Source organism: Phyllobates terribilis, unplaced genomic scaffold (genome assembly GCF_046119375.1).
Source record: "Phyllobates terribilis strain yellow unplaced genomic scaffold, ASM4611937v1 Scaffold_205__1_contigs__length_3507201, whole genome shotgun sequence".
In the NCBI taxonomy this organism is placed as follows: domain Eukaryota; kingdom Metazoa; phylum Chordata; class Amphibia; order Anura; family Dendrobatidae; genus Phyllobates; species Phyllobates terribilis.
Genome location: NW_027362965.1, coordinates 3,200,315 through 3,213,822, shown reverse-complemented (window position 1 = coordinate 3,213,822; position 13,508 = coordinate 3,200,315). Strand labels below are relative to the sequence as shown.

Sequence of the window (13,508 nt, the reverse complement as noted above, 5' to 3'; positions counted from 1 at the left end):
CTCTGAAGCGAGGCGAGCTCACACACGTACCATGCTTGGCCCATGTGCTTAACCTTGTGGTTCAGCGGTTTCTCAAAACCTACCCAGATCTGTCACATCTGGATGTCAAAGTACACGACGTGTGTGCCAATTTTAGAAAGTCAGCTACAGCTTCCGCCGCCCTTGCCGTGCTTCAGCAGTCTTTGCAGCTTCCAGCTCACCGACTGGTGTGTGATGTCCCCACGAGTTAGAACTCTACATTGCAGATGTTGGAAGGATTTGTGAGCAGAAGAGGACAGTTGTTGACTACCAGCATCAACACGGCTGTCGGTATTCAGGTCAGACTCCACACATAAGACCTCAGGAGTGGACATGGATGTCAAACATCTGTACCATACTCAAAACATTGAGGAGTCCACCAAGATGGTGAGCGGCGATGATTCCATAATTAGCATCACCATCCCGCTTCTCTGTCTTATGAAACGCTCTCTGCTCACAATTAAAGAGGATGCATTGCAGGCGGAGCACGATGAGATGGAGCAAGGAACCATACAGTGATTCCACACAGCCCAGCCTCTCATCCCAATGTGGGTTGGGTGACAATGAGGAAGAGGAGGAGTAGGAGGAAGAACAGGAGCTAGTTTCCTATAGACAGTACTACCTGCACAACTGTCATACCGTCTGTTCAGCGTGGATGGCCTGAGGACAGAGGAAGAGAAGGAGGATGAGGAGGAGAGCATGGTCAGTCATCCTCTTGTTGAGGACACGGAAGTCTTGCCTCTTTGCAGTCTAGCACACATGGCTGAGTTTACGTTACGCTGTCTTTCCTGTGACCCTCGCGTTGTCCAAATTTTGGGTGACAGTCATTACTGGTTGGTGACACTTCAAGACCCATTCTACAAGGAGAACTTTCTGTTTCTTATTCCCGCGCAGGAGAGGCTTAATTAAATGGAGCAGTACCAGAATGCCCTTGTTGCGGAGTTATTAAAAAAATTCCCATCTGAAAACGCTGGCGGCAGAGGTCACAGGTCGTTGGAAAACCAAGGAGTACAGGCGAGAGAGACACAAATGCAATCCAGCAGAGGCAGGGGAACACTGTCAAAGTTCTGGGACAGTTTTCCCAGACCCTCCCATTACACAGGTCCTGAGGCGTGGGATACTGTCACAAGGAGGGAAAAGTTTCTGAAGATGGTGAGGGAGTACCTTGCCGACCGTACCAACGTCCTCCGTGATTTCTCTGTGCCTTATAATTATTGGGTATCCAAGCTGGACACGTGGCATGAACTGGCTCTCTACGCCTTGGAGGTCCTGGCCTGCCCTGCCGCTAGTGTTTTGTCAGATCGGGCTTTTAGTGCCGCTGATGGAATTATAACCGATAGGCGCATTCGCCGGTCAACTGAAAATGCTGACAGGCTGACTCTTATAAAAATGAACAAGGGCTGGATTGGGTCAGATTTCTCAACACTACCGAATGGTAGCAGCATAACATAAACTCAAATACATTATCTTTTTTGGGGGAGGTCTAACTCTATTTGCATGCACCTCTGTCTTCACACCCAGACATGGGTATAAGCTTCCTGATTTTGTCTATTTGCTCTTGTCTTCCTCCTTCTCCTCATCCTCATCCTCCACCGCCATATCACCATAATATCTACCATATCACCATACCTATGTCTCTTGCAAGGGGCATTGGAGTTCTTCCAAATTTTTGGCAGCCGTTGCATTCACTGCATAGGCAAACAGTATGGGAGACCCACTTCCTAATAATGGGAACATTGTTTTCAGGAGGCCCTCCGACCTCTATGTCTCTTGCAAGGGATATTGGAGTTCCTCCAAATTTTTAGCAGCCGTTGCATTCACTGCATAGGCAAACAGTATGGGAGACCCACTTCCTAATAAAGGGAACATTGTTTTCAGGATGCCCTCTGACCTCTACGTCTCTTGCAAGGGGCATTGGAGTTCCTCCAAATTTTTGGCAGCCGTTGCATTCACTGCATAGGCAAACAGTATGGGAGACCGACTTCCTAATAATGGGAACATTGTTTTCAGGAGGTCCTCCGACCTCTATGTCTCTTGCAAGGGACATTTGAGTTCCTTCACATTTTTTGCAGCCATTGCATTCACTGCATAGGCAAACAGTATGGGAGACCCACTTCCTAATAATGGGAACATTGTTTTCAGGAAGCCCTCCGACCTCTATGTCTCTTGCAAGGGGCATTGGAGTTCCTCCAAATTTTTGGCAGCCGTTGCATTCACTGCATAGGCAAACAGTATGGGAGACCGACTTCCTAATAATGGGAACATTGTTTTCAGGAGGCCCTCCGACCTCTATGTCTCTTGCAAGGGACATTTGAGTTCCTTCACCTTTTTGGCAGCCATTGCATTCACTCCATAGGCAAACAGCATGGGAAACTCACTCCTTTTTAATGGGAACATGTCGTACTCGTTACTGTAGCCCAGCTCCATGTGTCTTTAAATTGTTAGTGGGGTTTCCCCTAAATTTTGGCAGCCGTTGGATTCACTGCATACCCTATAACTGGATAGCCGACCCTCTCCTTTCTAATGGGAACATGCAGTTACTGTGGCCCTGCTCTATGTGTGTTTAAATTGTTAGTGGGGTTTCTCCTAAATTTTGGCAGCCGTTGGACTCACTGCATAGCATATAACTGGATAGCAGACCCTCTCCATTCTAATGGGAACATGTCGTTACTGTGGCCTAGCTTTATGTGTGTTTAAATTGTTAGGCTATGTGCCCACGAAGCAGAAATGCTCTGGATTTTTCCTGAGCGTTTCTGCATCTCCCTGGCAGAAAAAACGCATGTGGATTGTACATGCGCTTTTCCTGCCAGGGACAAGCGGAAGTGAAGCGTTTTTCACATGCATTTCCGCATGCGGGTTGTCAAGCGCTTTCCAAGCGATTTTAACATCACTTGGAAAGTGCTTGACAACTTGCAAATGGCATGGATTTATATAGTGTGACCGTAAAAGAATGGTAAAAAATAAAAAATAAATATTATACTTACCTTCTGATGGCCCCCGGTGTCCTTGTCCTGGCTTGCCGGCAGCTCGCGGTAGATTAAAAGGACCTGCCATGACGTCATTTAGTCATGTCGATTGACCCGTCACATGACTGAATGACGTCACCGCAGGTGCTTTTAGTCTACCGCGAGCTGCCGGCAAGCCAGGACAAGGACACCGGGGGCCATCAGAAGGTAAGTATAAGGTATATTTTTTATTTTATTAATTTTTTTACAGGTACTATGGTACCCGGGTCTGGAGGAGAGTCTCCTCTTCTCCAAACCCGGGTACCATCCGCACATTGAACCGCATGATATCTGTATGATATCCACATATGCAGATGCAGTGATGCGGATGTCATGAGGTCCAATGCAAGTCAATTGCAGCGAAAATGCCACGATTCCGCAAAATATGGGAACATGTCGTTACTGTGGCCCAGCTCTATGTGTCTTTAAATTGTTAGTGGGGTTTTTCCCAAATTTTGGCAGCCCTTGCAATCACAGCATGGGCACTACCACTATAGGAGACCCACTCCTTTATAATGGAAACATTTTTTTTACTGAGACCCTCCGCTATGTCTCTTCAAAGGAGTATTAGGTTGCGTCCAAATTTTTGGCAGCCCTTGCCGTCACTGCATTCGCAATAATAGTATCGGAGACCCACTTTTTAATAATGGGAACAACAAAGCATAGCTGGCTGATAGCCCTCTACCAATAGTGAGGGCCGATTGCTGGCCCTTTAGCAATAGTAAGGGCTGCATGATGGCACTGTAAAAATGGGCTGGCCCTTTAAGAATAGTAAGGCTGTAAAAATAGTGTTTGCGACTTTTACAATCCCTCCTTCATAAATGAAACAGGATATGTCTGATGATGTGTCACACATCACATGGCCAGATAAGGTTGTAAAATGTTAAAATGACATTTACAGGTGAATGTATTTTTCACCATTGAAAGCAATGCAAAAGTGCAAAAACGCATCAAAATTGCTACGTGTGAACATAGCCCAAGGTGTGGAGGAGCATTTTTGTTTTTGGTTATTTATTTTGCCTTATATACAAATCATTACCCTGGAAAGGATGTTCCTTAACATATTTCCCAGAAAATTCCATTTTGGTTTCGTTTTTGTATGTTTTATTGTGAGTCCGTAACAGTGGCATTATACTTCTGACAACATTGTTGACAGCAGTGACCTGGGAGTCAGAGATGCTTCCAGGGGTCTTCCCATGCTGTTCCCATGTCATTTGAGCACTGTTCCCATCGATTTTGGCAATTTTTAGGCCCTCTGCAGACCGCTGGGGGGAGCCACCGGAAAAATGCTATGTTTTCCATAGACTTACATTGAACTCGTTTCTCGGACCGAGCACTCGAGCATTCCAATTTGATTGACTCGAGCAACGAGTACCCGAGCATTTTAGTGCTCGCTTATCACTAGTCTTCATCTATTGGGTTGGCTGTACTGGAAGATGTGTTGGTCCCCATTGTACTACTTATACTCTAGTGTAATTGATGCCACTTTGGTGGTTTTAGGCACAAATGTTTTCAAATGGGAACACTCCTGATTGGGTCTCCATCTACTGGGTTGGCTGTAGGAGAAGAAGTGTCAGTCCTAATTATACTATTTCTACTGTACTGAATCTGATGCCACTTCGGTAGTATTAGGCCCTAATTTAGGGAATTGTGAACACTCCTGATTGGGTCTCCATGTGCTCGGTTGGCTGCAGTGGAAGAGGTTTTGGTCTCCTTTACAATAGTTATACTCTAGTGAAAATAATTTTTTGGTGCAGATATTCTTCTCCACACAGGGGTTCACAGACCTGATAAAATCAAAATGGGCATTTAAAGCAGACTGCATCTCAGCTTAAGATAGTTTGGGGCAGATATTCTTCTCCACACAGGGATACACAGAGCTGATAAACTCAATATGGGTATATAAAGCTGACTGCATCTCAGCTTAAAATTGTTTGGGGCAGATATTCTTCTCCACACAGGGGAAAAAAAAGGTTGGGTCCGAGCAGCTTCCTGACCCTCGACTGTACTGTTCTGTCATGGCAAGAAGAAGAGGAGGGTGACTCTGAAGGCGAGGAATGGGATAACACATTGGATGATGATGAGGTTGCACATCCAACTTGGTGTGAACCCAGAGGCAGGAAGCTGAGTAGCTCATCTGAGGAGGTGGAGGAGGAAGACGAGGCGGTTACGTTGCATCCTATGACGCAGATGTGACACCCCAGGGGTCTGGTTGCCACAGTGATAGAGATATTACGTCTGAGAGCAGGTGGGAGGTCCTTTGGTCAGGGATCCTGTGCATGCCACACCTCCTGCCCAGTCTTGGGAGGGGAAGGACTTCCCCTATATAAACCTGGGGCTGAGGCAGGGTAGGGAGTTCTGAGAGGAGAAGACAGGGAGCAGAGCTGCTCTATGGGCTCTGCTCCACAGGCAGGCCCTGTCCTGGGGCCTGAGCCTGGAGTCAAGGAGAGTAGAGACAAGAAACAGCAGAAGCAATACTACTACGAGTCAGGGGCTGGCAGCTGCAGAGCTCGCCCTGACTGAGAAGCTTTCTTACCGGACCCGGCGTCCGAGGCTGTGGGGACTAACTCTTACCCAGCAGCAGAAGCCGACCGGCAGGGGATTTCAGGTCCTCAGGCCCAGAAACACGAAGGCATGGTCACACGCGTGGGACCAGCACCGCCATCGTGGAGCGGAAGCCATTAGAAGGCCCCGAGTCACCGGCCATACGGGTGAGCACCACACGGTACACTCAGGGACGTGGGCTACTTATATCCGCTTCTAGCAAGGTAGCCAGAAGAGTACAGTCAGTTTGGGAGGCCTACAACTCCGCCTGGCCAGGGGAGATCCCATCTGCTCAAGGACTGACCAGGCCCCGTTCACTAGCAAGTACTCCGGGAGGGTCTATCGTTGTTACCAGTAAAGACCCTGAATTACACCGCACCGTCTCTGAGTGGTTCCTGCTACCCCCATCATCCACATCTGCTGCCCTGAGGCCATACCCCTCCCGTTGGGGGTTATACCATCTACGCTGCACCATCCATCCACCGGCCTCAGCGGACTGTCCTGCAGCGGCAGCTCCATAGCTGCATTCAACGGGTGGCGTAGTCGTCCTACATCTACCGCTGTTACATCGCCGCTCAGTTTGACTCCCTGGGCACGGACCGGGTCACCGCCACGAGACTACAACCCTCAAGAGATCCGGCTCCGGGTAAGCTCCCGCGTGCGCAACGCAGCGCGACACAGGCCCAGGGGCGCGTCAACTTTGGCGTAGTCGGCAGGATTTCGTGCCCGCAACCACCGGGTACTGCGTGCCTGAAAAAGAGACTTTTCAAACTTACCTGCGGTGAAGTTTCCCGCCATCCGGCGCCATCTTCTGCCTTCTTCCCGCCATCCGAGGAGTTTTCCCGCCATCCGGTGCCATCTTGGAGACGCCGCGCGGGAAGAAGAGGGGCGTGGACTCCGAAAGCGCGCGAGAACTGAAGCCCCGCCTCACGTCCGGACGTTGCGTAAGGTCCTGGAAGGAGCCCAGCAGACGCCGACGTCACAGGAGCGCGACGCCAGGTCCTCTACCCCGACGATTGACTGCGGAGCCGCGGCCTACGGAAGAGGATCTCCAGAAGGTAGGCCACGGTCCACTAGGGGGGAGGAGGACACCAGGAACGGACAGCAAGATGGCGGACCGGCAGCAGACTAAGCTGCCCAGCATCGGCAGTGCCCCAGTCGTCGCCGGCCCCGACCAGCGCCGGGAGAAGACGCGTGACGCAGGAGCGGTCGCGGGAGCAGGTAAGAGGAGTCTCCCTGTCCCGGACGCTGCCAGCGTCAGCCTGCTCCCGGGCCCCCTGGTGGAGCCGCCGATTCCGGGCGCTGCAGACACCGACCTGCTCCAGCCCCCGCAACAAGCCCTGCGGCCGAGCCCTCCAGCTCTGGGCACCGCCACCACCAGCCCGCGCCCAGGCCCAAAGTCGCACTCTCTGACCCCGGGCGTCATCAACGGCGACCCTCTCCAGGCCCGGTCGCAAGGCCTAGTGAACCAGGGCGCCGCTGTTCCAACAGTGCCCTCTACTTCCAAAGCACCCCCGGCCTGGTCGCAAGGCCGAGTACCCCCGGGCGCTGCCGCCCCTACGGCGCCCTCAACCTCCACAGTGCCACCCCTGGGCGCAGATCTTTTCGCACAACATGCCAGCCCGGACGGGCACCGCGGACGTGATCTCTATCCGGGTGATGTGGTTACCTTCACCCGGCATAAGGGTGCCAAAGGACTGTACGCCCTCCATGTACACTGTCTGACTGAGGAGGAGCTGCAGTACTACCAATACGAGGAAGGCCAAGAGGACCCGGACGGGTCTGAAGCCTACACACAAGAAGGAGCAGGAGGATGCCGTTACTGAAGTACAGTAAAGTGGAACTGTACATAGTTACCCGTAGGGGTACTTGTGTTGCTAATTAAAATATGGTCCCCGTTGGGACAAGTGTGAACTGTTCCCCTGTGTCCCCTATCCTTAACCAGGCTGAGGACTGTGAGCAGCCATCCCATCTCCCCACAGGCTGAGGACTGTGAGCAGCCAATCCTTATCCCCACTGGCCGAGGACTGAGAGCGGCCATATCTTGTAAATATTATGTGTTTCCAGTTATTTATAGGAGTCCTTGGTGGATTTACCGGGAATCCTTTGTACAGTTAGTGGAGCGTAACCCAGGATGGACTAAAAGACTGTTAAGGACTCGGGGTAGGACAGACCCCTACCTGGTTACGTCTCCCTGTTGTGGTGAAATGGACACCTTGCTTTTCAAAACTGCACCCGGTTGCGGACACGCCGTAACCATCTTATATGTTTTTCTTATTGTATTATTATTGCTATACCTTGTTATGTTTTTCTAAAAAATATGTTTAGTCCCGGAGTACTAAATTTCACTAGGGGGGAATGTGACACCCCAGGGGTCTGGTTGCCACAGTGATAGAGATATTACGTCTGAGAGCAGGTGGGAGGTCCTTTGGTCAGGGATCCTGTGCATGCCACACCTCCTGCCCAGTCTTGGGAGGGGAAGGACTTCCCCTATATAAACCTGGGGCTGAGGCAGGGTAGGGAGTTCTGAGAGGAGAAGACAGGGAGCAGAGCTGCTCTATGGGCTCTGCTCCACAGGCAGGCCCTGTCCTGGGGCCTGAGCCTGGAGTCAAGGAGAGTAGAGACAAGAAACAGCAGAAGCAATACTACTACGAGTCAGGGGCTGGCAGCTGCAGAGCTCGCCCTGACTGAGAAGCTTTCTTACCGGACCCGGCGTCCGAGGCTGTGGGGACTAACTCTTACCCAGCAGCAGAAGCCGACCGGCAGGGGATTTCAGGTCCTCAGGCCCAGAAACCCGAAGGCACGGTCACACGCGTGGGACCAGCACCGCCATCGTGGAGCGGAAGCCATTAGAAGGCCCTGAGTCACCGGCCATACGGGTGAGCACCACACGGTACACTCAGGGACGTGGGCTACTTATATCCGCTTCTAGCAAGGTAGCCAGAAGAGTACAGTCAGTTTGGGAGGCCTACAACTCCGCCTGGCCAGGGGAGATCCCATCTGCTCAAGGACTGACCAGGCCCCGTTCACTAGCAAGTACTCCGGGAGGGTCTATCGTTGTTACCAGTAAAGACCCTGAATTACACCGCACCGTCTCTGAGTGGTTCCTGCTACCCCCATCATCCACATCTGCTGCCCTGAGGCCATACCCCTCCCGTTGGGGGTTATACCATCTACGCTGCACCATCCATCCACCGGCCTCAGCGGACTGTCCTGCAGCGGCAGCTCCATAGCTGCATTCAACGGGTGGCGTAGTCGTCCTACATCTACCGCTGTTACATCGCCGCTCAGTTTGACTCCCTGGGCACGGACCGGGTCACCGCCACGAGACTACAACCCTCAAGAGATCCGGCTCCGGGTAAGCTCCCGCGTGCGCAACGCAGCGCGACACAGGCCCAGGGGCGCGTCACAGACACGGAGTGATGCAAGCACGAGGAGCACTACATCCTTAGCCACAACCGTTGCAGTGACCAGCAGCGGTCGTGGGTCTGCAGCTTGCAGGGGCGGCAAGGGTTGCCTAGCCTGGGCCTTTTTTGAGACTGCAAAGGATGAGCCAGCTCATGTTATCTGCAAACTTTGCGATAAAAAACTCAGTAGAGGGAAAAAGTGCAATAATTTGACTACTACCGCATTAACCTTCACATGCGCAATCAACATGCGTTACTCTGGCAATCTCATTACGAAAAAATGCAGACCAGCGGACCTCAACAGCCATCAGCTTCTCCATCAACCGCATCAGCTGCTTCTTCCTCCTCCTCTGTTACCATACCAAGTATTGGCACCCAGGTCTCCGACTGCAGAAACTACCTGCTTCTCTACCTGCTCCAGTCAGGCTGAGTGAGAGCTCGTCAGCTGTAATGGAAGCAGACATGTATGCTGTGTTTGTGTCACCGAGCACACCAAATCATTCTCAATCCACCCTAACATGTCACCCTGCATCTCACACACGGTCCAGCAATTTGTCCGTTTCACCGTACTCCGCCCTCTCTCAGCACTGCAGCCAGTCCTCAGTCCGCATTTGTGGTCACGTAAAAGATTATTTCCTCCCACACATGACAAAGCTAAGAGGTGGAAATCCACCATCTCCAATTTGTTGGCCACGGAAATGGTGGTGTCAGGCCCTAATTACTTAAATTACTTAAATTGTGAACACTCCTGTATGACTTTTTTTTACTGAGGTGGTAACCGGAGAACCTGGAGGAAACCCCCGCAAACATGGGGAGAACATACAAACTACTTGCAGATGTTGTCCTCTATCATCATAAAGGAGTTAGCTCGTTGTCTAGGAGACAGACCACTGCTGCTGTCTACCTTGTGAACATTGTGTTGAAGCTTGCAAGGTGTCATGGGTTTACCATGACAGAGAGAAGCCAGAAGACGTCTGATTCCTCCCACTCCTGCAGACATTAGAAAGAAGCCTTTCGCCTTCATATTAATCAGTGCAGGGGTTAATCTGCTCAGTTGGGAGCTTCTAGAAGCTTAACATGATTTAGGCTCTCGACAGATTTGTCCGGTGCATCTTCCCTACTGTGATAACGCTGTACCCAAACATATCAGACTCTCGCCTACCATGCAAACCTTGAAAAGAAAGCTGAAGACCCACTTCATGTGACAAGCGTACAATCTGCGGTAACCCTCGCTCCACCATACCGCTGCACGACTAGCTGTACCCTGACCTACTGTACCCTCACCTATCTCGCGTGCAGGGTCCTCTCTCCTCTTGCACCAGTCGATGAGTGACTCCTTTTCACATGTAAAGCACCACGGAATAAATGTCGCTTTAATGGTAATAATAATTATAGTACTTGTACTCTGGGTCAATTGATGGCACTTTTCAGGTGTCTGCCCCTAATCTGATGTGTTTTGGCAGCTTTTGGGCCCGTTTTAAGGTGTTGTGTATGCGATTTTTTTGTCCCCACATTGAATCATATGGCGTTCGGTAATGTTCGACGAACATTCGACGAATAAATTGGTGAATATTGCAAATTCAGCGATCGTAATCCAAATCGAATATTGAAACATTCGCTAATCTTTACTCATCGCTACTAAAATTGTTCTAAAGTACTGAATCAACTTGATCTTAAATACTAGCACTGAATGAACGTCACTCACAGGACATAGACTGGGTGACAATGTGTGCTATAAGGGTTTGTATACACTTTACAAATTCTAAACTATTATTAAGAACTGCAATGTCAGCAATGCATCAGCAATAAATATGTGGTGAAAAGAAGTAATTAGGACCGATGTGGTTTAATGGAACAGTGTGCTGGCATTTTCATGGAAAATTAAGTTATTCAGAAGAGGAAACTTGCTGAGCAATACCCCAAGCCCAATATTTTTACCCTAACAATAACACTACCATAAGTGTATGTGCACACGATACAGAAATGCTCAGGATTTTTTCCTGAGCGTTTCTGCATCTCTCTGGCAGGAAAAAACGCATGCGGATTGTACATGCGGATTGTACATGCGGATTGTACATGCGGATTGTACATGCGGATTGTACATGCGGTTTCCTGCCAGGGACATGCGGAAATGAAGCGGTCTTCACTTTCATTTCCGCATGCGGGTTGACAAGCGCTTCCCAAGCGATTTTAGCATCACTTGGAAAGTGCTTGTCAACTTTACACTATATAAATCCATGCAGCCGGCATGTGAATGTCAAAAAATAAAAAATAAATATATACTTTACCCTCTGATGGCCCCCGGTGTCCTGCTTCATCGGTCCCGGCTGCCGGCAGTGAAGACTTTAGGACCTTCCGGCATCAGCGTCACGTGACCCGTCACATGACTCTGACGTCAGCGAAGGTCCTTCTTCATTCAACCGCGAAGTGCCCGGGAAGCCAGCAGGACGCAGCGCGGGCCGTCAGAAGGTGAGAATATATGTATTTTTTATTTTATTCTTTTTTTTTTTTAATGGTACCTGGGTCTGGATGCGAGTCCTCTCTTCCACACCCGGGTACCATCCGCACATTAGACCGCATGAAAAGCGCATCAACATATACAGTGATGCGGATTCCATGCGGTCTAATGCAAGTCAATGGCGGCAAAAGAGCAGCGTTTCCGCAAAATTAATTGACATGCTGCGGATTTTTGAGCGCAGCGTTTACGCATCATGGGCACAGCACATGTGGATTTCAACTGGGGAACATTGCTGCCCTTCTACCATGCGTTTTTCATGCGTTTCCGTGGCGTTTACGCAACTGCAAAAACGCCGCGGAAACGCATGAAAAACGCATCGTGTGAACTCAGCCTAACTCTGACTTTATTACTGTAAATTTTTAAATATCATCCTAACATAAGACATTGTTTTGACATTATTATGCTAACCATGTTAATTTTAATTTTTATTTTTACATTTTTAATTCTGACCAAAAATTAGCTAATCTTTTAAAATGTAAACTTGCCAGCTTTGCAGAATTTTTTTTCTTGTTATTACATTTGTGACTCATTTATTGACAACAAATTGCAATTACTTCAATTGCTCTGAAAAGATGTATAAATGACTCTGTGATTTCCTAGGACTGTAGTCAACCACTTATTGGTGAGTTTTTGTCTTGTTATTCTGGACATGGGGGTAAAAAAAATGTCCATTTTTTTCATCCGGAAAAGAAAAAAATAACAAGTTTTCATCCAAGTGTCTGTTTAGACACCATGATATTTTGCACATCAATAATTAAAAAATTATTCAAGGTCAAATATAGTTTCCTATGTTATTATTTGCCATACATCCATATAGCAATTGTTTTAATTGCATCTGTTTTACTTTTTGCACACTCACTGATATCAATGGACAAGTCTCAAGCGTAAAATCACTAGCGCCTGCTGTAATTTTTTTTCACAGAAGCGTCAGTCTATGTGCAAAATTGTTCATGTCAGTTACCACATTAAAATTGGTCAGTGTGCTGACAGCGATAGTGTATGTTCACATGAAAGTATTTTCAGTTTAAGTCTAATGTTACTACTTTGATTTTATACCCATATTGTGATATTATGAGCCTAACTCTGACATGTTTCCATAACTTTTATATTTTCCCCTAACTCTGACATTAGGAAGCCTTTTTATAATATTGACAATGCCCTAACTAAGTTTTTTCGACTATAGGTTTCCTTACAAGATCAGAAAATCATGTTTAGCTTCATAGTCATCTTCACTTTTAGCCTTGGCATTGTGGAGGGACAGTTCCCTAGAGTCTGCACTACTGAAGCTTCTTTTCGCACCAAGAGTTGCTGTCCACTTTGGAAGGACAAAAGCCCATGTGGTTCCCTGTCTGGTCGTGGGAGATGCAAAGACTGGATAGCTTCATCAGGAGAGAAGATTCCCCAGTACAACGATGACCGTCTAGATTGGCCACGACACTATTATGATTATACTTGCGAGTGTTTTGGAAACTATAGTGGCTTTGATTGTGGTGACTGCAAATTTGGTTTTCATGGTGAGAAATGTGACAGGAAGAAAATAGTCGTAAGGAGAGAAATCCGGGAACTGACGGTTCTGGAACAGAAAAGATTATTCAGTTACTTGGCCTTGGCCAAGACTACAAAAAGTCAAGATTTTGTTGTCCTGAGCACAGGAGACCGGCATCATCGTGAGACTTACCGCTTTGTAGATGCTTCTCTCTATGATGTCTTTGTTTGGATGCATTATTACTCCATGAAGCCTATCATGATTAATAGCACATTTATCCCTGACAAGAACTTTGCCCACCAGGGCCCCGTATTTCCTGGATGGCATCGATTAAATCTCTTATTTTTGGAAAGACAAATTCAGCTAATGACAAGAGATGATGACTTTGCCATCCCATACTATGACTGGAGGGGTGAGAAGAGCTGCTCTATCTGTACTGATGAACTGATGGGTACTAATGATGACCAGGGGGAACTCAACCCTTACTCCCACTTCTCTTTCTGGAAGGTAAGCCAAGGTTCATGCATCAT

General features: G+C 48.6%; 1 protein-coding gene across 1 annotated transcript in view; it reads left to right on the top strand.

Annotated features, from left to right (window-relative positions):
* LOC141213666 (tyrosinase-like) overlaps window positions 1–13,508 on the top strand; it is a 202,394-nt gene that overhangs the window by 19,438 nt on the left and 169,448 nt on the right. Inside the window, exon 2 of the mRNA XM_073665263.1 lies at window positions 12,676–13,485. Coding sequence (XP_073521364.1) covers window positions 12,700–13,485 — 786 coding nt within the window. The 5' untranslated portion in view covers window positions 12,676–12,699. The remainder of the gene's footprint in view (window positions 1–12,675; window positions 13,486–13,508) is intronic.